At 42.1% G+C, this 24455-nt stretch overlaps 2 protein-coding genes and 1 pseudogene across 6 annotated transcripts; 1 reads left to right on the top strand and 2 right to left on the bottom strand.

The window, feature by feature from the left end:
- Positions 1-1080: 1080 nt before the first annotated feature.
- Positions 1081-11070, bottom strand: LOC309842092 (histone H2B type 2-F-like). Of its 4 annotated transcripts, none has more exons than XR_014299486.1 (2): positions 10344-11068; positions 1081-1256 (listed from the first exon to the last, which is right to left on the bottom strand). XR_014299486.1 is itself a non-coding variant. In XM_082686035.1 (2 exons), exons 1-2 carry the CDS (start codon positions 11026-11028, stop codon positions 1182-1184), a joined length of 438 nt encoding a protein of 145 aa, XP_082542161.1. In that variant the 5' UTR covers positions 11029-11070; the 3' UTR covers positions 1081-1181. The 4 variants fall into 4 exon arrangements, 2 of the variants coding, with proteins under 2 accessions (XP_082542161.1, XP_082542160.1); XR_014299487.1 differs by having other exon boundaries at positions 1081-1242; XM_082686035.1 differs by having other exon boundaries at positions 1081-1242; positions 10652-11070.
- Positions 10106-12430, bottom strand: LOC309842094 (histone H3.2). The gene has a single exon (XM_082686037.1). The coding sequence runs from the start codon at positions 12407-12409 to the stop codon at positions 11999-12001; it is 411 nt and encodes a 136-aa protein (XP_082542163.1). The 5' UTR covers positions 12410-12430; the 3' UTR covers positions 10106-11998.
- A 4828-nt stretch (positions 12431-17258) lies between these two features.
- On the top strand, positions 17259-22230 carry LOC309843257 (histone H4 pseudogene; annotated as a pseudogene). Its single transcript has 2 exons — positions 17259-17279; positions 19366-22230. The product of its transcript is annotated as a histone H4 pseudogene (transcript).
- The last annotated feature ends 2225 nt before the right edge of the window (positions 22231-24455 follow it).

Below are 24455 nucleotides of genomic sequence, written 5' to 3'. Positions count from 1 at the left end.
CTGAACCCTGGGATGCACCAAATTTTAAAGGTTGTATCAAAGCATTGGCAACAGGATGTTGACAAGGAATAGCTAGTGAAATAGAAAAACAGAAAAGAAGAAAGGCCTCAAACAAACCCAGTAATAAACTATGTCAAATTCTCCTGAGAAGACTACTGGATTTGGAGTGGGATTGCATTAACTATGTAGATTTGGGGAGTGAGAGTGAAGGAGGGATACGGACATCATTGTATACATACATATACATACATATGTATACATACCTGACTTTCCAATTCATGAACATGGTATAACTCTCCATTTATTTATATCCTTGCTAATCTCTCTCAAAAATGTTATGATATTCTCCCTAGAAGTTTTGTTCATCTTTCCATTAGATTTGTTCCAAGGTGGTTTTTTGGTAAGTTATTATAAACAGTATTGTTAAAATCTTAAGAAATGATTATTACCAATCTCATTGTTAGGATAATTTAAAAACTGAAAGACCCTAAGAGAACTGTCTATTAAGCTTGGCAATGGGAAACAGGATGTTAAAAAAAAAAAATTCTAGCCAGTTGAAAATCTGGACCTCCAAAGGTCTTTTAGGTATAGACTTCCTTTGAACGCACACTGGCAGTCAAATGGGAGCCAATAAAATTGTTTGCTGTCCTTACTTTATTCCTTATTTCTAGGTTTGTTTCTAATTGTAGGGTCCAAATCCCTAGAGGGTGAGAAGCTCATCTTTCTGCCTTCCCCATTTCATCTCCATACCACATAAAGTACATGTTACTCCTTACCTCCTCCACTTAAGAATAAGTTGTGAAGGGATGCCTGAGTGGCTCAGTCAGTTAAGCACCTAACTTCGGCTTAGGTTATGATCCCAGAGTCCTGGGATAGAGTCCCACATTGGGCTCCCTCCTCAGCTGGAAGCCTGTTTCTTCCTCCACCTCTGCCTGCCTGGGCTTGTGTGCACGTGTGTTCTCTCTCTCTCTCTCACAAATAAATAATTAAAATCTTTAAAAAGAAAATAAATTGTGAAGAGGGACCATGTGTTAAAGGAGAAGTTTCCCAAACACGATGAGAGAGTTAATGGAGACAGAATATGTCTAAGAAAGACTCAAAATAACTGGTTTACACATTTTGAAAAAATAAATTCTCCAAATGTGGTTCTTGGTCAGGAGATAATTTTGATCTCTGGGGAATCAGCTCTGGAGTCTGGCTGTGACTTTGAAGACCATTTCTTCCGAAAGGGCAGGAAAATGCCTGAAAGAGAAGAACTAGACATTTGCAACAGGTTTGTAAGTACCATATGTATTTTAGAAAATAGTAATTTCCTAACTTGAATTCAGTCGCATCTTGACATTTCACAGGCTTTGGGTCCAACACACTAGAATTCAAATCCTAACCGTGTACCTAACAGCTCCCGGCTTTTTATTCCAATTACTCTTCATTCCACTTTGAAATCTATATTGTAGCCCATAATATCTAACTTCTATGGATTTGTTTTCCTTACCAAACACTCTTTTATTGCTCTGCAAGACTTATTTCACTTAATCTTTTCTTTCTTTCTTTCTTTCTTTTTTTTTTTTTTAAAGACTTATTTATTTTAGAGACAGAGAGTGGGAGGCAGGAGCAGAGGGAGAGAGAGTCTTAAGCAGACTCCGTGTGGAGCATAGAGCCTGATGCTGGGCTGGATCTCACAACCCTGAGATAATGACTTGAACCAAAACCAAGAGTTAGAATGCTTAACCAACCACACCACCCAGGCACACTTAGTTTACTTAAACTTAATAATATCTGTTGCTTTCTTTGCCTCATAATAATTGCATGTGGATTTTAATATTTTTTCCATTATCTTGATCTGTTTATATAAATATTGTCTCTTCCCTCAATGCCTGGTGGACCTAAGGATAGGTCTTTGCCTATTTTTTCAGTTTCTCCTTCAGCTATTTTTATTCAGTCATTCTACCTTTCTTAAGGCAGCTTGGATCACTTATATTAAAAACTAAATGTTTTGTCTGCATTTGCAAATCCATGTACTAAAATACACATATCATTTAAAATATCTTCTGTATTTGATGTTGCTGGTATAGTAGTGTACTTTTTCCCTTTCAATATTAAATTACCAAAGGATTAACCCTTTAACTTTCTCTCAATGAACCAGATTTTGGCTTAATTGATTCTCTTTTGGGGGAGTGAGGAAGTAAGATCTATTCATTTCTGCTTCAGCCCTAATTTATACTCTACTTCCCTCCTGTTTTGGTGTTCCTTTATTTGGTGTTATGTTAAAAGTTTACTTCATTATTTTTAATAGTTCTCATTATCTCATAAATGCATTTTAAAGCTATGAATTTTCCTCTGATCTCTACATATAAGTGCTGTTATTATTATTGTATACCAAAAAGTATATAATTTTTATTTTTACGTCCTCTTTAGTCCTTGTGCTTTTTCCTAACAGTATAGATCAAGAAGAATTTTTTTTTAAAGATTTTGTTTATTTATTTTGATGGACAGAAATCACAAGTAGGCAGAGAGGCAGGCAGAGAGAGAGGAGGAAGCAGTCTCCCAGCTGAGCAGAGAGCCCAATGCAGGACTCGATCCCAGGACCCTGGGATCATGACCTGAGCCGAAGGCAGAGGCTTTTTACCCACTGAGCCACCCAGGCGCCCCAAGAAGAATATTTTAAGTTATGTCCTTGCATTAGGATTAGTTAATGTGTCTCATATACTTTCAAGTTTTTCAACACTTGTTGAGCTTCCATTTGTCATCTTTCACATGGTCAGTTGTTATCAGTATTTATGTGAATTCAAAATGTATGTTTTCTACTTTGGATACAAGGTGGTGTGGGGGTAAGTATAGTTATGACTCATTTTGTTAACCATGTTCTTGAGATCATTTATATCCTCAACAGGTTTTAGTCGACTTGATCTGCCAATGCCTGAGACCCCACTTTTCCCCGTTAGAAATGATTTGCATATACTAATCCAGAAAGATTGATCTGTTATGCCCCTTTCCCATCTAAACACATCCCACAATCTTAATACCATGAAATACACCTCCCTTAGACTATGAAAAGTTTCTTAGGTTTTTTTTCTGTAGGCCAAGGATTGAAATTCAAGTTTTACCTAACTTTAATTCTCCTGCTAATCCTAAAATGGTGTTCTCTACACATAGTTGCTATTTCTGATAAAAAGTTTTCACTTAAGGGCGCCTGGGTGGCTCAGTGGTTAAGCCGCTGCCTTCGGCTCAGGTCATGATCTCAGGGTCCTGGGATCGAGTCCCGCATCGGGCTCTCTGCTCGGCAGGGAGCCTGCTTCCCTCTCTCTCTCTGCCTGCCTCTCCATCTACTTGTGATTTCTCTCTGTCAAATAAATAAATAAATAAAATCTTAAAAAAAAAAAAAAAAAGTTTTCACTTAAGAATAATTCTGTTGCCCAGTCCCTTAACAGTAATGTGAAAAACAAAAAACAAACAAACAAAAAACTATGAACAATTCAAACACTTAAAAAGACACCAGGGGAAAAGTCCCCTACAGAGACACTTCAACAAGCGAAATAACTTTTCCTCATTTTTGTTAGTGTAGCAGGTAGAGGAGTGCAGAAGCCTAAGGAAACAAGAGTATATTCACTTGTTGGAAGTAACCCTATTATATCTAGGTTAACAAGTGTGTCTTTCTCTTTCTCCTTATTCTGCATGTTATAATGTGGGTCTTGAGTCTAGACATGCCAAACTAGATGAAACACATCTCCAGAAAGAAATTCAAGTAGTGCAAGGCCCAACCCTAGGACTGGGAGTTATATTAAGAACACTGAACAACTTTTGCCCAGGGTTGTATCTGTGGTGTAGCTGAGCTGTATTTCACACTCCTTCTTGTCCAAGTTTTCCTTCAATGCATTTGAAAATTAGAATCTACCAAGTAGAAACTAAAAGTTAGACAAGGCTCAAACATCATTGCCTACAAAAACAAAGCTGAGGTCATAAGTCATCAACCTGACTCCACCAAGCCCATTTTAAAATTCCTGATTTTAACATTTTCCAAATATTTGCCTATTTGGCCTCCTTTTGGTTATAAGGTGTGTCCTTCTCTGTGGTACCTAATAATGTGCCCTAAATCATTTTTATTCACTTGCCTTGCTCCTGTGTTAAGTCCTTAAAATCCAGAGCTTTCAACTCAGAAATCAGAAATAGGAAAGAAGGGTGCCTGGGTGGCTCAGTGGGTTAAGCCACTGCCTTCGGCTCAGGTCATGATCTCAGGGTCCTGGGATCGAGTCCCGCATCGGGCTCTCTGCTCAGCAGGGAGCCTGTTTCCTCCTCTCTCTCTCTGCCTGCCTCTCTGCCTACTTGTGATCTCTCTCTGTCAAATAAATAAATAAATAAAATCTTAAAAAAAAAAAAAAAGAAATAGGAAAGAAGTATTTAAGGAAAGTATTTTATTTTTCTGGAGAACAATCGATGCGAAGTATTGCAAACTTCATCTGACTTTAAAAAAAAAAAAGGTTTTTGCCAGATAATATAGGTCTTTATAGAGCACTGCTAACAAACACTATAAATAAGGTCTTTTGTATCCTAATTCATTTTTTTCCTTCAGGACACATGACAGATACTTGAAGTTTCTACAGAATCAAAGGCCTGACCAGTAAATTGTGAAATTGCCTTCTTGGATGATGTTTTAGAAAATGAAGGTGAGGGATGTCTGGGTGGCTCAGTTGGTTAAGCAGCTGCCTTCAGCTTAGGTCATGATCCCAGCATCCTGGGATCGAGTCCCACATCGGGCTCCTTGCTCAGCAGGGAGCCTGCTTCTCCCTCAGCCTCTGCCTGCCATTCTGTCTGCCTGTGCTCGCTCTCTCTCCCTCTCTCTCTGAAGAATAAATAAAAATCTTTAAATAAAAAAAAAAAGAAAAGAAAATGAAGGTGACTCTCAAATCACTAGAAATCTCTTAAAGCCATACTTGTTGGGACAGGAAGAGTGCTCCGGAGATACAATGGTACCTGCAGGAAGCGCCTAACTACAATCATAAGGAAACACTGATCAAATATTTACCGTGTTCCAAGTACTCTACGAAGCACACACAACACATTATCTCACTTAATATCATAACAAACCTGTAAGGTAGGTTCCATTATTTTGCTCATTTTACAGAGGAAGAAATTGAGAGTCAGAGGAGTAAAGACACTTTCCCAAGGTCATATGGCTCTTAGGTGGGAAGATTGGGACTCACCTTCCATGCCCAGCATGGAGCCCAACGCAGTGGGGCCTGAACACGTGACCCCAAGATGAAAATCTGAGTTCGGACCAAGTTGGTCGCTCAACCACCTGAACCACCCAGGGGCCCCTCAGCCAGTATTTTTTGACTTTAATCAGTTTGCTGTAATGGGTCCCTGACTAGAGACCAGGGGTGGACTGTGACATAATAAGAAATCTATATCTAGTCTCTGCCCCTGGTTTCTGACACAGAGCTCCTCAATCTCTTGGAATTTCCTTGGTAATGGGAAGGGTCTTTTGTTCTAAAGAGTTGGATTTTGTGGGCTCCTAGGAAGCTTCAGGATGGAAGCTGGACACCAGAAAGGCCAAGCTATAATTAGAAGCTTTTAGCCCCAACCCTGCCATCCTCCAGGGAGAAGATGGGATAGAGATTGAGCCAATAATCCATCATGTCTACTTGATAAAGCCTCTATAAAAATCCCCAAACTATGGGGCTCGGAAAGCTTCCAGGTTGGTGCACACATACATCTCAGGAGGGTGGACACCACAGCTCCACAGGGACAGAAGCTCCCGCACTTGGGACCCTTCTGCCCTTGTCCTGTGTACATCTTCATCTGGATCATCATCATCTGTATCCTTTCCTATATCCTTTGTAATAAACTGGTAAACATGTCCCCCAGGGTTCCATGAGCCATTGTAACAAATGATCAAACCTGAAGAGGGGAAAATGGGAACCGTTTATTTGTAGCCAAGACTGACAGAAGCCTGGGTAACCTGGAGACCCCCTACTGTGAGTAGTGTCTGAAGTAGGGGGTGGTCTTATGGGGCTGAGCCCTTAATCTGTGGTATCTGTGCCAAATCCAGGGAGGTAAGGTCAGAATTGCTTGGTGTGGAGAACCCGCACATTTGGTAGCTGGAAGTATTGAGAGTAGCAGAGGCAACAAAAGTTTTCTTTTACCCTCTTACTGCTTCTCAATCAGTGTAGGCTGGTATAAATATCCAACAACTTACACTATGAAGCTTCTCAACTGGGTTATGGACCATAGCTGTTGCAACCTCAGCAGGGTTTGGGGAAATGTTACAAGCGGGAAGAGGAGTGCAGAATTATGACCTCTAGTCACAGAGTATAGAATGGTGGAGAATTTCATCTACCAAAATCAGATGATTAAAAAATTGAAAGGTTACAGAAAATTGGATAAAACTAAAACTTAAAAAAAAAAAAATTCCCAAGGACACTTGATATATTGGTTACAAACAATATTCCAGAGAAACCTCATGGACTTGGGAAGGAGGATACCTCTATATCCCATCATCCATATAGGACCTGGCACATGTAAGTTCTCCTCATGGAATGTTCCTGAACCCTTCAGCCAGAGGCAACCTATCATTCTCCTTAACTCATAATATTTCCTTCTTACCCGTCCTCTGGGAATAACACATTTTGCCTTGAGTTGTAATTATTTTTATTCTGGCGTAATCCCTTTATGAGATGTAGTTACATCTTTTTATCCATCTCATTGCTTTGCTAATATATGTTTGATATAGTTCTTTGATTACACATGAAAAGAAAACACACCCTGATTTTATATTTCAAAAGTCTGTTCATGTTTGCAATATGGGATCTAGAATTTTTTTTTTATCAAGTTTTCTATTTTTGCCAAATCATGATGGCTCAGCTATAGTTAGGAAATGTAGAAAAAAATCGCTATCTAGTAATTCTCCAAAACAGTCTTGTTCCCTAAGATTGACATTCTTTCATAACTCCTACTTTATGCCCCTCAAGGAGATCATATAACTTATTTCCCATCTGTTGTCCTGTGTTTGAATTATAGTCATCGAATTTAAGTATTTTGACTCTTAGATCACTTTGAGAAAATGCACCCAGTTTTAAAATGAGGCATTTGTCTACAAATTATGACAAAGTAAACGGTCATGTTTGTAAGTTTATACAGATTCCACAATCCATTCCCCAGTAGTTGAAATAATGACTAACCAGTCTTAATGACACTTGACCTAACCCAGACCAAGCCCATTTGCAATGCTCATTGGATCTGATATTTAAAGCTCCTTATCTTCATACCACATACTTTTTTCATCTTTTGGAATGCATCCCCCTCCTCATGGTTGTTTGCAGCACTGGAAAAGCAGCATCTAAACTAGGCTGGAAAAGCTCCAGTAGAATCCCACTGTTTGGGTCATATAGATACAATGAATAAAGGGAAGCAATCAAGTGCAGTACTCTTTCTGCCCCTCTTAGGCGTTTTTAATCTCCGACAGTTGTTTTAACTGGGTCAGTAATTATTATGAGTGTTTCAGGTTAAAGGAGCAAGAAAATTTAGGAAAAAGAGGAGAAAAAAAAGCCTATTGGAGTACATGAATGTACCACCTTCAGACCAATTTTCTAGATCCTCTGGTCTGGGCAATCAGTCAAACTTTCCTGTGATGTTTTTTGTTTTAAATTTTTTTAAGATTTTATTTGAGAGAGAGCACGACAGGGGCAGAGGAAGAGGGAGGAGAGTGAGAAAATCCCAAGCAGACTCAGCAGCTGAGTGAGTGGGGAGCCCAACTCAGGGCTTGATCTCATGACCCTGAGATAATGACCTGAGCTAAGCCAAAAGTCAGTTGCTGCACCAACTGAGCCACCCAGGTGCTCCACGATGCTATTTTATAGTGGACACTAGAACAGCCTTTGTGAAAATTCCCAAGGAGTAATTTTTTTTTTAAAGATTTTATTTATTTATTTGACAGGCAGAGATCACAAGTAGGCATAGAGGCAGGCAGAGAGAGAGAGAGAGAGAGGAGGAAGCAGGCTCCCTGCTGAGCAGGACTCGATCCCAGGACCCTGGGATCATGACCCGAGCTGAAGGCAGAGGCTTTAACCCACTGAGCCACCCAGGCGCCCCCCAAGGAGTAATTTTTTAAGAAAGTAAACCCTGGGGACGTCTGGGTGGCTCAGTCCTTTAAGCAGCTGCCTTCGGCTCAGGTTGTGATCCCAGGGTCCTAGGTTTGAGTTCTGCATTAGGATCCTTGCTCAGCGGGGAGTCTGCTTCTCCCTCTGCTTATGCGTGCTCTCTAACAAATGAATAAATAAAATCTTAAAAAATTAAACCGTGTCTTCTATTAGAAGACAAACAAGAACATGTAGAAGGGAAAAAATCTAAGGAAAAGGGGCTACCTAGTTCACAAGGCTATAGTTAATTGAAAATTCATTGTGCAAGGAACAAAGAAAGCCTTAAGAGTTAAAAGGAGAAAGACTTCCTATGACCTAGAATGGGATGGGAAGGCTTCAAGGACCAAGATGTGAGCAACGGTACCAGCGGACAGACAGACAATGAGTAGTGTGAGAGCAACAGAAAGTAGTACAGTTTAGAAGGACCACCTAACAAAGGCACAAAGAAAGAGAAGAGGCAGTACAGGACAGTGGGTAATGCATTTTGGCTCTGCCAGAGATCGGAGGAAAACAAGCAACTGAAGGGGAAAGTTTTGGCCAGATGGCAGAAGACCTTTAGTTTCAGGATAAGGGGCTGAGGCTTACTCCTTTGGTCATGAGTAATTAATGATATAACTTTTGATTAGGTGAGCCAGCTGACAATGCTCTAACAACTTCCAAAGACCATGAGAAACATGGGTCACTCAGCGAGGAGAGCCTGCAAGATCCAAGGGGAGGACACCAGATGGGGTCTCTGAGAGGCTGGTAACTTGACAGAGTAGAACACAGACACCCTGCCCTTTTCACTTATTAACTTTTCCAACTATAAAATGTGCCGCATAACAATTTCTTTTCTTTCACTGGGAAATTAAAATTCTCAGTGAGTCATCCCTCTTGCCAGGGAAAATGACTCAGAAAAATCTTCATTTTCCAGGGAAAGAAATCATATACAGCCCATTTTATGTAACTTTAAGTGGATGTAAATTTGAACTCTTACATTATAAATAAAATTCATGGGACGCCTGGGTGGCTATCAGTTGGGCAGCTGCCTTCGGCTCAGGTCATGGTCCTGGGGTCCTGCTATCGAATCCCCAATCAGGCTCCTTGCTTAGTGGGGAGCCTGCTTCTCTGCCTGCTTATGCTCTGACAAAATAAAATGTTTAAAATAAATAAAATCATTTTAAACACAAACTTGTCAAGCAAATTCCTTAATATTGATCAAGAATGGCTTAATTTCAAAGCTTGACAAATGAACTGGAAATGATTTTTTCTTTCACCTTAAGGGTACCTGTGGTTTAGTAAGGCATTCACCAGCCTCTGTCGGGATGTCTTGAATTATGCAAGTTTTGATCTAAGGGGTCTTTAGAAATTCATCCCATAGGTTAGTTGTGTCCTTTGCATACCATGCACCCCAAACTTTTTTTTTTTTTTAAATACACCAGAGAACACTAAAAACCACCTAACTCCCCAGTCCCCACTTTAACCTGGCTTTATCAGGAAGTTCCAGGACAGGCACCTGGAAATCCATTTAACAAGCACCAAGGTGGTTCTTATAACCAGGAAAACTGTTACAGAAAAACAAGTTCCTTGCCCTGGATAAGGTAATTTTCCTGTGCAGTGTTAAGTAATCAGAGTAAACCTGCGTTCTGCTCAGCTTTCACCAAAAGCAGTAACATTGACTACATGTGGGGTGGAAGGAAGATTTAAGCCAAATGAGAAATCCTGATGTAACGGAAGTCTGGGCGCTGGGTCTACCAGCTGCCACACAAGGACTGGGGTTGCAGAGGTGATGAACTCTTGGCTGTGGGGGCTGCCCTATGCATTTTGGAATTATCGGTATCCCTGACCTTTACCCACTAAATGCCAGTTAGCATCCCTCCCCAGGAGATGACTTTGTCTCCAGGCTGGGACTAAATCCAAAGGGTGGGAAGGCATAATTTTTTACCTGGCTGAAGGATTGGGTAAGGAGTGCTAAGTCGGAACTTACACATAGGTCAGTAGACTAAAGCATATTGCTTTATTGCTCATCGTTCTTGACGGACACCGAGAAACGTTTACGAATAGAACATTAAGGCAGTGGGGAATGGAGGGACTTCCACGGGTACGCTAAGAAAAACAAATCCCAGCTCACTTAGAAACCTTTGGGTTGACATTTAGACAGAAAAGTAAAACAGCACCCCCCACCAAAAACAAAACAACTTTAAACTATAGCAAACCTGCTTGCTCACTCACCTGTATCTAAGCTTCCATCGCGAACTCCGTAGAACAAGGTAGAGACCATTTTGGCAACTAGTTTTTCCTTGCCAGTAAGAGTCGTGCCACTAGGGGACACCACCACACGCAGGCTCCAGATTTTAAGAGCCCCGGTCCCAACCTAACCCCAAACCCAAATGTTCTCGAGTTTACAGGCCCACCCTGCCTAACCAAAAGCCAATCTTCAAGCAGGTGTTTACAGCCACTTTCTGTGACAAATTAAGTGGCTCTGAAAAGAGCCGTTTGGGTCAAGTAGCTGTTCTATTGTGTCCTTTACGTGCCCTTACTTCGAGCTGGTGTACTTGGTGACCGCCTTGGTGCCCTCGGACACGGCGTGCTTGGCCAACTCGCCGGGCAGCAGCAGGCGCACGGCCGTCTGGATCTCCCGCGACGTGATGGTGGAGCGCTTGTTGTAATGCGCCAGGCGGGAGGCCTCGCCGGCGATGCGCTCGAAGATGTCGTTGACGAAGGAGTTCATGATGCCCATGGCCTTGGACGAGATGCCGGTGTCCGGGTGCACCTGCTTCAACACTTTATACACGTAAACGGAATAGCTCTCCTTACGGCTGCGCTTGCGCTTCTTGCCGTCCTTCTTCTGCACTTTAGTAACAGCTTTCTTAGATCCTTTCTTGGGAGCAGGAGCCGACTTTGCTGGATCAGGCATTTTTGCAAGAAGAAACACCACACGCCAGGAACGATCCGGACTATTTTCGAAGGGCTTGGTTACGGGCTACTTATAGAGCCTGTATGCAAATGAAGGCTCGTACACGCCTGCATTTTTATTGGTTAATTTCCAACAATGTCGTCATAGGGGGTGGAGTCCACATAGTTAAAGCATCGGTTCATACTTCCTTAGTGGCTAGCAGAGTAAATGTGTTCTTAGCCAATCAAAATGTTCCATTTCAGGCTACCCAATAGTTTCACCTGTTTGGGGGCTTTAGAGGATGGTTTTCACTTTTCAGTCCTATGCCTGCGTACGAAAGAGATCTGAAGACAACTTTCTCCTATTTTTGCACCGTTTTACTCCTCTATGCTTTGTGGAAGTTTGTTTTGCTTTTTGGGTTTTAGAATACCTAAGCCCACATCTCAAAAAAAAAAAAAAAAAAAATTCCGGTGTTTCCCTCAAATTCCTGTTTGCGCCGCTTAGATTATGCAATGAGGAACATATTAGGTCACCGCCTTTACAATTCTTAAAACATATACCAGGGAAAGGCTTCAGTATTTAAACCGGCACTTACATCTGGTTTAGTTCTCCCAACTGTAACATCTGGCTGATAAACTCAGATTCCCATTCCAGCCGTTATCACAAACCCACATGACGGCCTTCCCACTTAATTTCTGTATCTGACGCTCGACTTTTAAGTGACTCCGCACCTAAAAAGCAGGATTGGCAAAAATGATCTATCTATAAACCATTTCAGCTGTTCCCTCTAGCGCACCAGCCGACTAAGGCACTGATTCTATGATCTCACTACCCGACACGTGCGAGTTGCCCCTGATGTCTCTATCCAGTGCACCAGTGCGCTATACCAAGGCCGCCAGAGGCGAAAAAGTGCATAGCTGCTCTTCATGAAAACTTGGGTGGCTCTGAAAAGAGCCTTTGAATAGGATGGAACCTCAAGCCGAGCGCTCACTCAAGCCCGCTCCCCGCGGATGCGGCGCGCCAGCTGGATGTCCTTGGGCATGATGGTGACGCGCTTGGCGTGGATGGCGCACAGGTTCGTGTCCTCGAACAGCCCCACCAGGTAGGCCTCGCTCGCCTCCTGCAGCGCCATGACCGCCGAGCTCTGGAAGCGCAGGTCCGTCTTGAAGTCCTGCGCGATCTCGCGCACCAGCCGCTGGAACGGCAGCTTGCGGATCAGCAGCTCGGTGGACTTCTGGTAGCGCCGGATCTCCCGCAGGGCCACGGTGCCCGGCCGGTAGCGGTGCGGCTTCTTCACGCCGCCCGTGGCCGGCGCGCTCTTGCGGGCCGCCTTGGTGGCCAGCTGCTTGCGAGGGGCCTTGCCACCGGTCGACTTGCGCGCCGTCTGCTTCGTGCGAGCCATGACTTTACTGTTTTCCCCCGACAAGTGCCAGGCAGTCTTATTTATAGACGTATCCTTGTCTTGATTGGGCCAGAATGGTTAGGAACCTCCAGAGTGTGATGTCATTGGCTAAAATTCAATCCTCTTTGCTCGGGTAGATTGTTATGCTAATCTGTCCCTCTTTATTCACCTTTCCGTACTTCTCTGTAATCTCGCGGATCACGAACGTAAAAAACGTAAAACGTAAAACGTAAAAAAATGTAGATCCCTCCTTTAAATTGGTGTCATTTTGAAAGAGCAATTTTTAAAGTGTTTTTGCTAGCCTGGGATTTATTTTTTAACAGGTGCCTTCGAAATAAAAAACACGCCTTTCCATGAACTAGGTTTCAGCTTCCATTTCCTTCCAGTTAAGAGTTATTGTAACTCCAATCCCATAGCTAACATTTATTTACCGCCTGACTCTGTGCTAAGCGCGTTAGTTGCATTACAGTACGACGGTGATTCAACAAAACAGTATGTAATTGAAGGAACAAAAAATTGAATTTATGTTTACCCAACTTCGGAACTACGAAATCTTGTGCTAATCAGCCGTAACCTGCAGGGTAGAGCATTCCGCCTTTCCTTGGGTTTTTCACGTTGGAGTACAGTTCCCTCCCCTCAACCCATCAATGGCCATCCAGGTCCTGTAGACGAGATGCTTCTAAGTCAAGGAATATAGGACTGGAAACGTTAATTTCTCCTTTACAAGGAGAAATTGTGAATAGTGAATAGTTTGTAAAGAGTCAACTTGCTTATCAGATTAAAAGCTATAATAAAATTTCAAAGCAAATAAATTATTCGTTGATCACTGAGTTGCTAACATATTTTCTTCAATAAAGTAGTTCCATCTAAAAGTTTCATTTTTTTCTATTCTCTATAAGAAAATTGAAGATTCTCTGCTTTTTAGTTATTTCATATGCTTTGAAGTATTGCTCAGAAAATTACATGTCATAAAACAAGTCATGTAAGGTTACCAATGCTTAAAAAGTGTGAAGAGTTAATATATAACTTTTAATCATATGCTCATTCTATTGAAAGAGCATTGCATCCAAACCTTATATATTAAAAAAACAAAAAACAAAAAACAAAAAACCTGTGAACGCAGTCAGGCCCAACAAGCTTAAAACTTACTTTATGGTATCAATATCAATGATCATCTTCCTGCTGAAGGCAGAATAAAAGTTATTTTGAGGGGATTTCCTGAACACTAGACAACCTAGAAACTTCTTTTCATATCTTCAAGTGTCCCCATGAGCAGCACAGTCTCCTGCTCTAGGGAGACCTTAGATGTCCTGCAAAAGTGTAACTAATGTGAACAGCTGTCACCCCTTCCTGTGGTTGTTTTGTAATAATGACGAACATATAGAGAGCATGACTCAGTATTTAAAAGTTCTTCTACATACACTGTCTTGTTTAATCCCAACTCTGTGAAATAGATGCTATTTTCCCCATTCCACAGATAAAAAGACAGAGTCTCAGAGAAGTTATGGCTTGTCCCAGGCAAGTAACAAGGCCTGCATGATACCATAAAACAAAAGAATGAACTTATAATGGATTTCCAGTTTCATCAGGCTTGACGCACATTTTAAAGCACTGAAGAATATTCACATCATGCAATCAAACTCCTCAGTGTTTTTTCCCCACTGAACTATTGCCATCTGGGGATCTGGATGGCAGCCTAAAGCAGCCCACAATGGCCTCACATTTCTTTGAGGTGTTCTTTTTTAATATAGGCATTCTTGGCCATGGGATTCATTTAGATATGAAAAAGATTGTTTAGCTATTGTTGGGGAGTGAAAACTTTGCTCTACCCCTCAAATTTTTTTTTTTTTCTGGGCTGGCCTAAGAATTAAATTGACATGAGACCAATTAATAGGAGAAAATCATATAGGAATATAAGAAAATCATAAAAGAATATGAGACCCAAGGCAGTCAGGCAATTGAGGTTTATATGCTATCCATGGCTAAGAAAGGGATCAGTCAAGGTCTGGGACTGCAAAGGGAAGAAAGACCATTAGAAGACGATAACATGAGTTAATGTTTGGTGAACAAATGTTTGCTGGGCCATTGGGAAACAATGAGGTATAGAAAAGAATTTCAGTAAACAGACTTTGCTGGGTTCCTCCCTGTCTACCACACCTAGGGCATACTGTACAGTAATTTTCTAGGGTCATACATAGTTCCCTTCCTAGAGCAGCTCCTCTGAGTTCTTTTAAGCTGTTAAGAGGAAGGCAAAAAAAATTTTTTTTAGTCTTCTGTTTCCTAAAAATAATCAGCCTAAAATAATCTATGTGCCAAAGAAACACTTTCTGGGGGAGCAAAGTTTTGCTCCCCTACAATGTACATTTATACAAAATCCCGCAGTCATGGGATGTATTTTACCTCTATAAAATAGAGAATAAGAAAATTCTAAGAGTCTTCTTCTATCTTCAGAATAGAACAAGTTGTTATTTACAGATGTAAAGGTCAAGCGTGAGGATTATTTCAAGTTTAAAAAGCAATCAAAAGGGGCACCCAGGTGGCTCAGTCGCTTATACATCTGCCTTTGGCTCAGGTCGTGATCCCAGGGTCCTGGAATCTAGTTCCACATCGGGCTCCTTGCTCAGCAGAGAGCCTGCTTCTGCCTCTGCCTGCTGTTCTCCCTGCTTGTGCTGGCTCTCTTGCTCTCTCTCTGACAAATAGGTAAATAAAATCCATAAAATTATATAAATTTATTATATATATATATATATATATATATATATATATATATATATAAAATAAAAAAGCAATCAAAACCCAGTAGATTGAAGAAAAGCTTTTTACCTCTCCTACACCTACCTAAAAAGAATTGAGATAGAGGACCTGCTCCAGAAAGACATCTGTCACCGTGGATAACTACCTTACACCATGAACTAGGTCTGGTCAACAGGGAGGAACCTAGCAAGGCCTGTTTGATCAAAGTCCTTTGTGTCCCATTGTTTCTGAGTGGCCCAGCACACATGTGTTTAGCAAACATGGACTCTTTTTCATCTTCCTATGAATCACATTCCTTCCTTTTGAAGTCCCAGGCCCCTACTCCTTCTCCTTAGTTCATCTTACCTGCCTTTGGAATTTCCATGTCTGTGTAGATTCCTTGTACACACAGAATTAAATGTGATTTTCTGTTAATCTGTCTCATGTCAGTTTGATTCTTAGTCTAGGTAGAAGGACCTTGAAGGAGACAGGAAATTCTTGCTCCCCAACACTTAGAAGTCACCTTTAACAACAGAATTCAGATCCATAATTGTTTGATTTCCCCTGGTCTCCACATTGGACAAGGGAATGATTCCTGTGAGTGTTCTCAATACAGTACTCTATCAGAAGTAAATTTGGGATGCCTGGGTGGCTCAGTCAATTGGGCCGCTGCCTTTGGCTAGGGTCAGGATTCCAGAGTCCTGGGGTGAGTCCCCATCGGGCTCCTTGCTCAGCCTGGAGCCCACTTCTCTCTGCGCCTCTGCCTGCTTGTGCACACTCTCTCTCTCTCTCTCTGATAAATAAAATCTTGAAAAAAAAAAAAAGTAAATTTGACAATGCAGAAGAACCTCTGATTTGCTGCTGCTGTGGGGAAAAGGGAGTATTTTTCTCCTACTAATATCTCTGAAATTTCTATTGCCAGGAATAATAAGAATCTGCAGTTTCCAGATTGAGCCCTGAAGTTTCATTATTTAGTGCTGAATGGGGGGAAGAGCATATGAATGAAATTTAACATTTGCCCAGGGAAATTAACAGGTAAAAGAAAAGGATAATGTGTTGTATGTGCATGTGTTTGTTCTTAATATAAAAATAATGGACTAAATTATTTGTGTTCAGTCTTTGATTGAATTTGTGTTCAGTCTTTGATTGCAGACACCCCAGGGCTTCAAGCACCCTCAAGATGAGACTGAATCTTTGGTTTGTGGTTTGGGCCAGCCATGTGCCTGATTGGATTTCATCTTTTTAATTTTAATTTTTAAATCACTTGTTTAACTGCCCCCACCCCCACTTTCTGGTATACATCAGTTTCTTCTCTTAAGGGTCTATTTTTGGTTTGTCTCGCTCTTTTTCCTTTGTTCATTTGTTTTGTTTCTTAAATTCCACACATGAATGACAAGACTTCCTTTAATCTTAGGTAGCCCTTAACCCTGGACCAAACTCAGAAGCCAGGGGCTTTTGACCTTCTTTCCTTAACTCCATTCTGAGATAAAGTCATACCCTCAACACCTTGCTCATTGGATGAAAACTTCCCCCTTTTGCCTTAACATCAGTCCTTGTCCTGTGCAGTGAGGGGTGGCGTAGGGAAGGAAAGTTTTCCTCAGTCTCTTCGGGTACCCAGCTGGGGACTGAAAATTAAACCAACAAAGACAGAACCAACAGCGGAAGAGAACACACAGGTATTTAATACAAGTTTTATGTGATGTGGGAACCTTCCTAAAGAAATGAAGATCCAAAGAAACAGTTTGACCGGAGTACTTTTGTGCTCTCTGTGGTGTAGTGTAGGCACTCCAAAGAAATGCGGTAGGGTACAGAGTATGAAGTAAATCTAATAAGCCAGAGAAGGTAACAAATCCTGTTTGTTAGATTTCTTCTGTGGGTCCCTTTGTCTTTAGAACCAAAGATGCTCCTTTCCTCATCTGTCCCTCTACTCCTACAGAGAAGCCACAAGAAGGTTTTATGACCTGTTTCAAGGGAGAAGGCTTTGGAGGGAAGTTGACAATGACCTTCCTGCTTATATCCCTTTCTCAAGATTTCTTCCCCTTTAAATATTTAATATGCATGTCACAAACCCCATCAGTGACAGAATATACCACCCCTAAATTATGCCATTTGGCACATGAATTATTTTGAGCTAAAGGTACATGAAAACCAGCAGGTGCAAGAAGTATGCTCTGACCTCTGTTTCTTTCCTAAAAACAGGAGACGAAACACCCACATGGAAGATGTCTTCCCTATACAAGTAGGAAGACAGCATTCTTTTCACCGAGGATGGGGAGTTGGTGCCAAGAGAAGTCTGCACAAAGAAACCTTTGTTAAACTGACCCTTATCTTCCTAGCGATTTTTCCACCATGAACTGCCCTAGCCAAAACCCTTCTATCTTGTGACATTTTCATGATTCACTCTTCTGTCCGATTCAGTCTATAAGCAGTCAACTCTAACTGCTTCTCTGGGTCTTCATTTACTTACGAGGGCTCCAGTGTCAAAGAAAACTCAGTAAATAGATTTCTATGCTTTTCTCCCGTTAATCCATCTTATGACAATTTAATGATCAGGCCCAACAGAAAAAACCTAAGCAGGTAAAGGTAAGATTTTCCTGTCTCTACAGCAGATTTTAGTTGGCAGGGTTCAGAAGGTACCATCCCCAAATATGCCACTCTGGTGGATTAATTATTTTGAGCTGAAGTTACTAGAGAAACAACAGATAAAGGAGGGGCTCTCTGACCTACCCCTTTCCACCTAAAAGCCACTCAGAAAATTTTCCATGAGAAAGGTAAATTACTTGGGGTCTTTTGTTGTTGTTCTTAAGTTCAGGCCACAGATGTTAGTAGAACACTATCTCTGGTTTATGGGGAAAATTAGGACAGAATGTTCACAATTCAATGAATATACAGCCTGTCTGGAAAAAAGAAAGAAGAAAAAGAAAAAGAAGGGAAGGAAGGAAGGAGAGAGGGAGGGAGGAAGGGAAAGGAAGGGAAGGAAGTGAGGAGGGAAGAAGGGAGGGAAAGGGGGGAAAGGAGGAAGGAAGGGGACAGAGAGGTAGGAGAGAAGGAAGGAAGAAAAAGGCTATTTTTGAAAGGTACGTTCTTTATCAACATTCCTTTCATTTAATTTTTGTAATCAACACCTATTTTTGAATCCCAGGGCATTGATTTAGGCAAGTGATGATGGTGGCACCATTCAATGAGCAGAGAACAAGGTTTATGGCTGGGGAAGAAGGAAGAGAATGGATTCCCTCAGCCCCCATTAGAGACACACCTTGGAGCTTTGAAGTTTAAGCATTTTAAGATTTTTTAGTTTAAAGCGACTGAAGAACAACCAGGAGGATCTCTATGCCTGGAGCCTAGAAGTCTGGATAAAGATATATTACTGGGACTCACTGGCATATAAAAGATAGAGCCAGGAGAGGAAAAAAGGCATGTAAGATTTAAAATACACATCCCTCAGAAAAAAAGGGGTAATTCTTTCTGATTCAGAAACCATCTTCTGGTGGATTCTCCTTACAGAAGGCCCTGGTAAAGTAACAAACATGCTATCACTAAAGGACCTCAACCAACTTCATAGGGCAGTTTCTGGCAATGATCTTCAAAAAGGAGATTTCCCCTTGAGACACCCAATTCAGCAAACTTTGCTAGCTCCACGTGGGGCATCCATGGGGACACAATTCTGCCACCGATTTCTGGCTGCAAGCAAGGGTCGACTTTAGAGGATCTGTAGAAACGGGGACACAGAACATCCTTGTCTCCTTTCTGTATATATTGCTTCTTTCGGCTGAGCTTTGGATGACAGTGGGTTGGATTCACTGACCTCCACGAGAAGGCTTGCAAATATAGTAAAACCAACTTGCCTAGGATCTGATTTCTCCCGGGGGACGTGAAATTCCATGCCCCCACCATCAACAAAACACACTAGACTACGAAATTACCGCGCTTTCTGCCCACGCTCCGCACACACACAGGTGCGGCGCCACTGGCCATGACCTTCTAGGTCTGCCAAAGCGTCGGACCTGCTTTTGTGGCTTTTCTCTGCAACGGTGCTTCGGAACCCCGCGGCCCTTTACTCGGGATGAGACCCGGCGCCGGCGCTGTGTACTCCTCCCCGTCTCTCCACTCCGCTTGCCCTTCCTTTCGTCTTCTCCCACCAGAAAGACCTTTCTTAGCCTACATTTTATGCCCGGGGGAGTCCGCAAATGGAGAGAGACGAAGGTGAAAGACAGTTGCGGTAGCCGGAAGCCTGGCGTTGGGATCTGTGTTCTCCCGGGACGAGGGCCGGTAGGTGCTTGTTTCAAGAGCCCGCCCGAGGGAGCCGTGGAGAGCGAGGAAGCGGGACTGGGAACATCGCAGAGAAGAAAGGACGCGAAGCCGAGTGGGCGGGGACAATTTGGGGCGCGCTTCCCCTCCACGCGCCTTCTGTTCTCAATCTGGTCCGGCAGTCTTGTATATTAAGGGGACCGGTACCCTCACCTTTCCAAAAGTTGTGTTTGCGAGCTGCAGTCGCTGTGTCAGGAGGAGGAAAGGGTGGTAAGGGCCTGGGCAAAGGCGGTGCCAAGCGCCACCGCAAGGTGTTGAGGGACAACATCCAGGGCATTACCAAACCGGCGATTCGGCGCCTTGCCCGGCGTGGAGGCGTCAAGCGGATCTCCGGCCTCCTCTACGAGGAGACAGTGTGCTGAAGGTGTTCTTGGAGAACGTCATCCAAGACGCAGTCACCTATACTGAGCACGCCAAGCGCAAGACGGTCACTGCCATGGACGTGGTGTATGCTCTCAAGCGACAGGGGCGCACCCTTATGGCTTTGGGGGGCTAAACGGCTTGAACTTCCCCTTCTGCGTGGATCCATGCCAACGGCCCTTTTTAGGGCCAACCATCTAGTTTTCAGAAGAGCTGGACGCTTAGGGTAGATCTTGGGGAACTTTGCTTTGGGAGTTGGGCTAGAGTCGGCAAGCTTAGTGGGAAGTAATGGTTCCTGCAGCGCTAACCACCCTGAATCCAAGTCGTTCACTAAAAATGCTTTTCATTTGCTCGCCTCCTGTTAAAGATTAGGTTCCAGATTTAAGCAGCCTTTCCGTTTGTTTCTCGGTACGCTGTCATTTGTGATTGCTGGTCTGTGAAAAGAGTTCCGTGAAGGTCGAGTTCTCTAGCTGCATCTGCTTGGGCAAACTGAGGAGGCTTGCAACCCAGATGCCGGCTAGGCTGTTCGGTGGATTTAAGCCCCAATTTATTTTTGGTTTCACTTCCCAGCTCTACAGCAAGAGGGTGGGGACTAGATGACTTAAGGGCCCTCTTCATAGCGGGCCTTGCTTTGTGATCTGTATTCTTACCCAAAAGGTGCAAGAGCACTGAAGTCCAGTCATCAACCAGCCAACATTCAGGATAAATCTAGGTTATTAGAACAGATGAGCTCATTAGTGCAGTTTTAGAGCAAGTTTGGCATATTGTCTGCTGAGTACCTTTTTTTCTTTTTCTTTTTTGATGCTATATCTAAGGAAGAACTTAAGTCAAAGGCCTAGAAGACGATTTCAGTGAAGACATTGCAAAGATACAGATGCAGCTTCAAACCTACTCAAAAAGCTGAGCCAACTTGGACACCTGGGTGGCTCCCTAAGTCGGTTAGGTGTCTACCTTCAGCTCAGGTCATGATCCCAGGGTTCTGGGATTGAGTCCCGAATCCAGCTCCTTGCTCAGCAGGAAGCCTGCTTTTCCCTCTGTCTGCTGATTCTCCTGCTTGTGCTCTGACAAATAAGTTAAAAAAAAAAAATATATATATATATATATATAGAGAGAGAGAGAGAGAGAGAGAGAGCGAGCACACCAAGCAAACCATATAGTCTTAAGGTAGCAAGTCTGGAGGAAACAGTTAATTCAGGTATTTGACTTTTTCTGTTAGGGCCTGTTGTAGAGAACTAGGAATATATACCCATCAATACAGAAAGCACAATTTTTGACAAAAGTAAAGCAAATTGTTCTAGACCAATTGATCTAGACTAGATCACAGTAAGGCATTCTCTGCACTACCACTGTTTTTGTTTTTTAAAGATTGTATTTATTTATTTGACAGAGAGAGCACAGGCAGGCAGAGTGGCAGGCAGAGGGAGAGAGAAAAGCAAGCTCCTCACTGAGCAAGGAGCCCAGTGACAAACTCGATCCTAGGACCTAAGCCGAAGGCAGCCGCTTAGCCAGCTGAGCTGCCCAGGTGTCCCAGCACTACCACTTCTAATTGTTCTGATTTGGATTGAGTGGTGGGTCCACATTGCTTATCCTTAAACCTAATCATAGTTTTGTGTTACTACATTTGCAAGCAGAGATTTTTTTTCAGCATTTCTGGGTTATAATTTTACAGATGAATTTGTCTATGTATGTAGTTGAGACAAAAAATACTAGGTCAGTTCCCCTCGGATAGGCTCGCTCTTACTTTGATTGGTTTCCACACTTGCCTGCTCTCATTAGATCAAACACTTGAAGGTGAACTAGGTGTAAAACCTGGCTTAGCAATAGAGATGCCAGAAAGCCAAGGGATGAGAGATTTGCCCTGTTGGAGGAAAAATACATAAAATACATATATATTTACATAATTGGCAGAATGGCACACGTTGCACAGGTCCAGTAGGATGAGAAATGTAGACAATAATTACCGTAGGAGTCCTAACCCTGCAGAAGTCCCGGTTGCTGGGAAATGGGAAATACTGGCTGTGGAAGTGGGGCTTGTGGCAAGTTTCATTGTGTTTTTGGTTTTTTTTTAAATTTTAAGGGCAATGAGGATTGACTATATCTGATCCTCACTGAGGTACTCTGGAGGAGGAGATACCAGAAGTTTGAAGAGAACTCAGAGAATAACATAAGGGAGTGGGGATCATGTCCTTTGTCTAAACTGGCCATTCTCAAACGTAGTCTCTCATCTAGGAACTTCAGATCACTTGGGAACTCGTTAGAAATGCAAAATCTTGGAACCACCCAGACTTACTGAAATTCAAAGGAGTAAGACCTAGCAATCTGTGTATTAACAAACCTTCCAGGTGATTATACCCAGTTTAAGAACCTCTGGTCTACATAGCAGTTTTTCTCTAAATGAAACTAAAGTATTTACATCTGAATATATATTGTCGTAATTTGTTTACCAAAATGTTAAATTTTGCTTTTTTTGAAGGGAATAAACACACACACAAAAAAACACTGGGGAAATGATCCTAGAAATTTTCTCTAGCACAAAATATTGGTAAAACAGTTTGTTTCCTCAAAGTATTTGGGGCAAACATAAAAGATGTATGAATGAAAAGTGTAGCCAGCTTGTTTTCCTAAATAATAATGGCTTGTGTTTTAATACTATTGAATTTTGTAATCAATGGATATGTTTTTTTCTTCTCAAGTTTCTCCAAGCTATTGTCCTTTACCTATTAATTAAGCATCTTCTTTACAGCGATTTTAACAGTGATCCTTGTTCTCATCTTCTCTCCTTCACTAAATACTATTATATGGCATAACTGAATCTTGTTAGCTCTACCCAGCCTCTGAGTATTGCCAAATTACAGAATACACGTTCTGCATCTTTTTACGTTAATATGTGGCTTTTTGTTATTGCTCTTAACCACCTGTAACAGGAATATAGCTCCTTAATCTCTTTAATCTCCGACAAGATAATTTATTTCTCATTTTCACCCCTGAATCACTCAGATGCTCTCTGCAAACCAGCCGTGGCTGCCACCTGTGATTTCCTCCCTGGGTGATTTCAGGACTTCCGCTAGAATATATATATATATCCATGATTATAGAATCCAGTCTGCTAGTCTACCTCCACATGGAAGTAGAGGCACTTAAGTGCCCCACTGGCCAGTCAAACCTCACAGTGGACCAGTCTGAAGTCTTACCTTCCTTTTCCAGGCTCCCTACTTGTCAGAATAGCTGCATTATCCTCCCAGAAACCCAGGCCAGCCGCTGCTGGCCTTCACTACATTCTTCTACATCTTCTACATCCTTCACTACATTCTCTTTTTTTTTTTTTTTAAGAATTTATTTATTTATTTGACAGAGATCACAAGTAGGCAGAGAGGCAGGCAGAGAAAGAGAGTGGAGGAAGCAGGCTTCCTCCTGAGCAGAGAGCCGGATGTGGGGCTTGACCCTAGGACCCTGGGATTATGACCTCAGCAGAAGGCAGAGGCTTTAACCCACTGAGCCACCCAGGAACCCCCCTTCACTACATTCTTATTTTCTTCCTTGGAAACCTTTCACTCTGTGCTTCCTATTCTAGCTATGTTACTTCTAACATGTTACTTCTCTACTTGAGCCAAAAGACCTGAGCTATCATTTACACAGAAAGTTTTAAAGTATATATATAAACATATACATATACAAATACAAATAATTATGGCTGTATGGAGAATTACCAGGAAGGTTTATAAAAATTGTAGAATGGGAGCACCTGTGTGGCTCAGTGGGTTGGAGCCTCTGCCTTCCGCTCAGGTCATGATCCCAGGGTCCTGGGATGGAGCCCCACATCAGGCTCTCTGTTCAGCAGAGAGCCTGCTTCCCTTCCTCTCTCTCTGCCTGCCTCTCTGCCTACATGTGATCTCTGTCTGTCAAATAAATAAATAAATCTTTAAAAAAAATTGTAGAATGATTTCTTGGTGTTGGTTTTTGTTACATTTATTGAACATTTCTGAATCGTTTGAATTTCTTAAAATAAGCATGTATAATTTTCCCCCCAAACAATCACAAGATAGATAATAGATAGATAGATAGGGAGTCTGGGCTGTATGAACCATGACAAATCTTAGCTTTGCCAAAGTTCAGTTTTCTCATCTTTAGTATTACCGAGAATTCCTGTCTTTTTCACAGGAATGTTTTAAGGATCAAAGGAGATCTATATGAAAGATTAAAGCCCTGAAGTAATATAAAAAGAAACTAAAGTTGGTGTATTTATTGCCTATTTCACCCAATCTAGTTCTTACATGCTCTATAATGAGTGTGGTGGGAAGACAGTATAGCCGAAATTTTGAGAGGATGGTGACAGTAAAAATGAGGTCTAAACAGGTTGACAGGGCCGTATTTTTCAGGATTAAATCAGAAAAATGTAAAGTCATCTTAAAGAATCAAATAGATTCCCCAGCTGAGTTGACTGTTATAATGTGTTAAATGCATTATTTAAGAATATTCACTTCCTGGGGCACATGGGTGGCTGAGGTGGTAGAGTGTCTGACTCTAGGTTTTGGCTCAGGTCGTGATCTCAGGGTTGTGAGATTAAGCCCCGCTTCGGGCTCTGCACTGGGCATGCAGTCTGCTTAAGACTCTGTCTCTCCCCTTTTGCCAAACGTCTCCCTCTCAA

The sequence above is a fragment of the Mustela nivalis genome, assembly GCF_964662115.1.
Source record: "Mustela nivalis genome assembly, chromosome: 10".
Lineage (NCBI taxonomy): Eukaryota > Metazoa > Chordata > Mammalia > Carnivora > Mustelidae > Mustela > Mustela nivalis.
The sequence above is the reverse complement of the archived record's forward strand: the minus strand, read 5'-3'. Positions and strand labels throughout refer to the sequence as shown.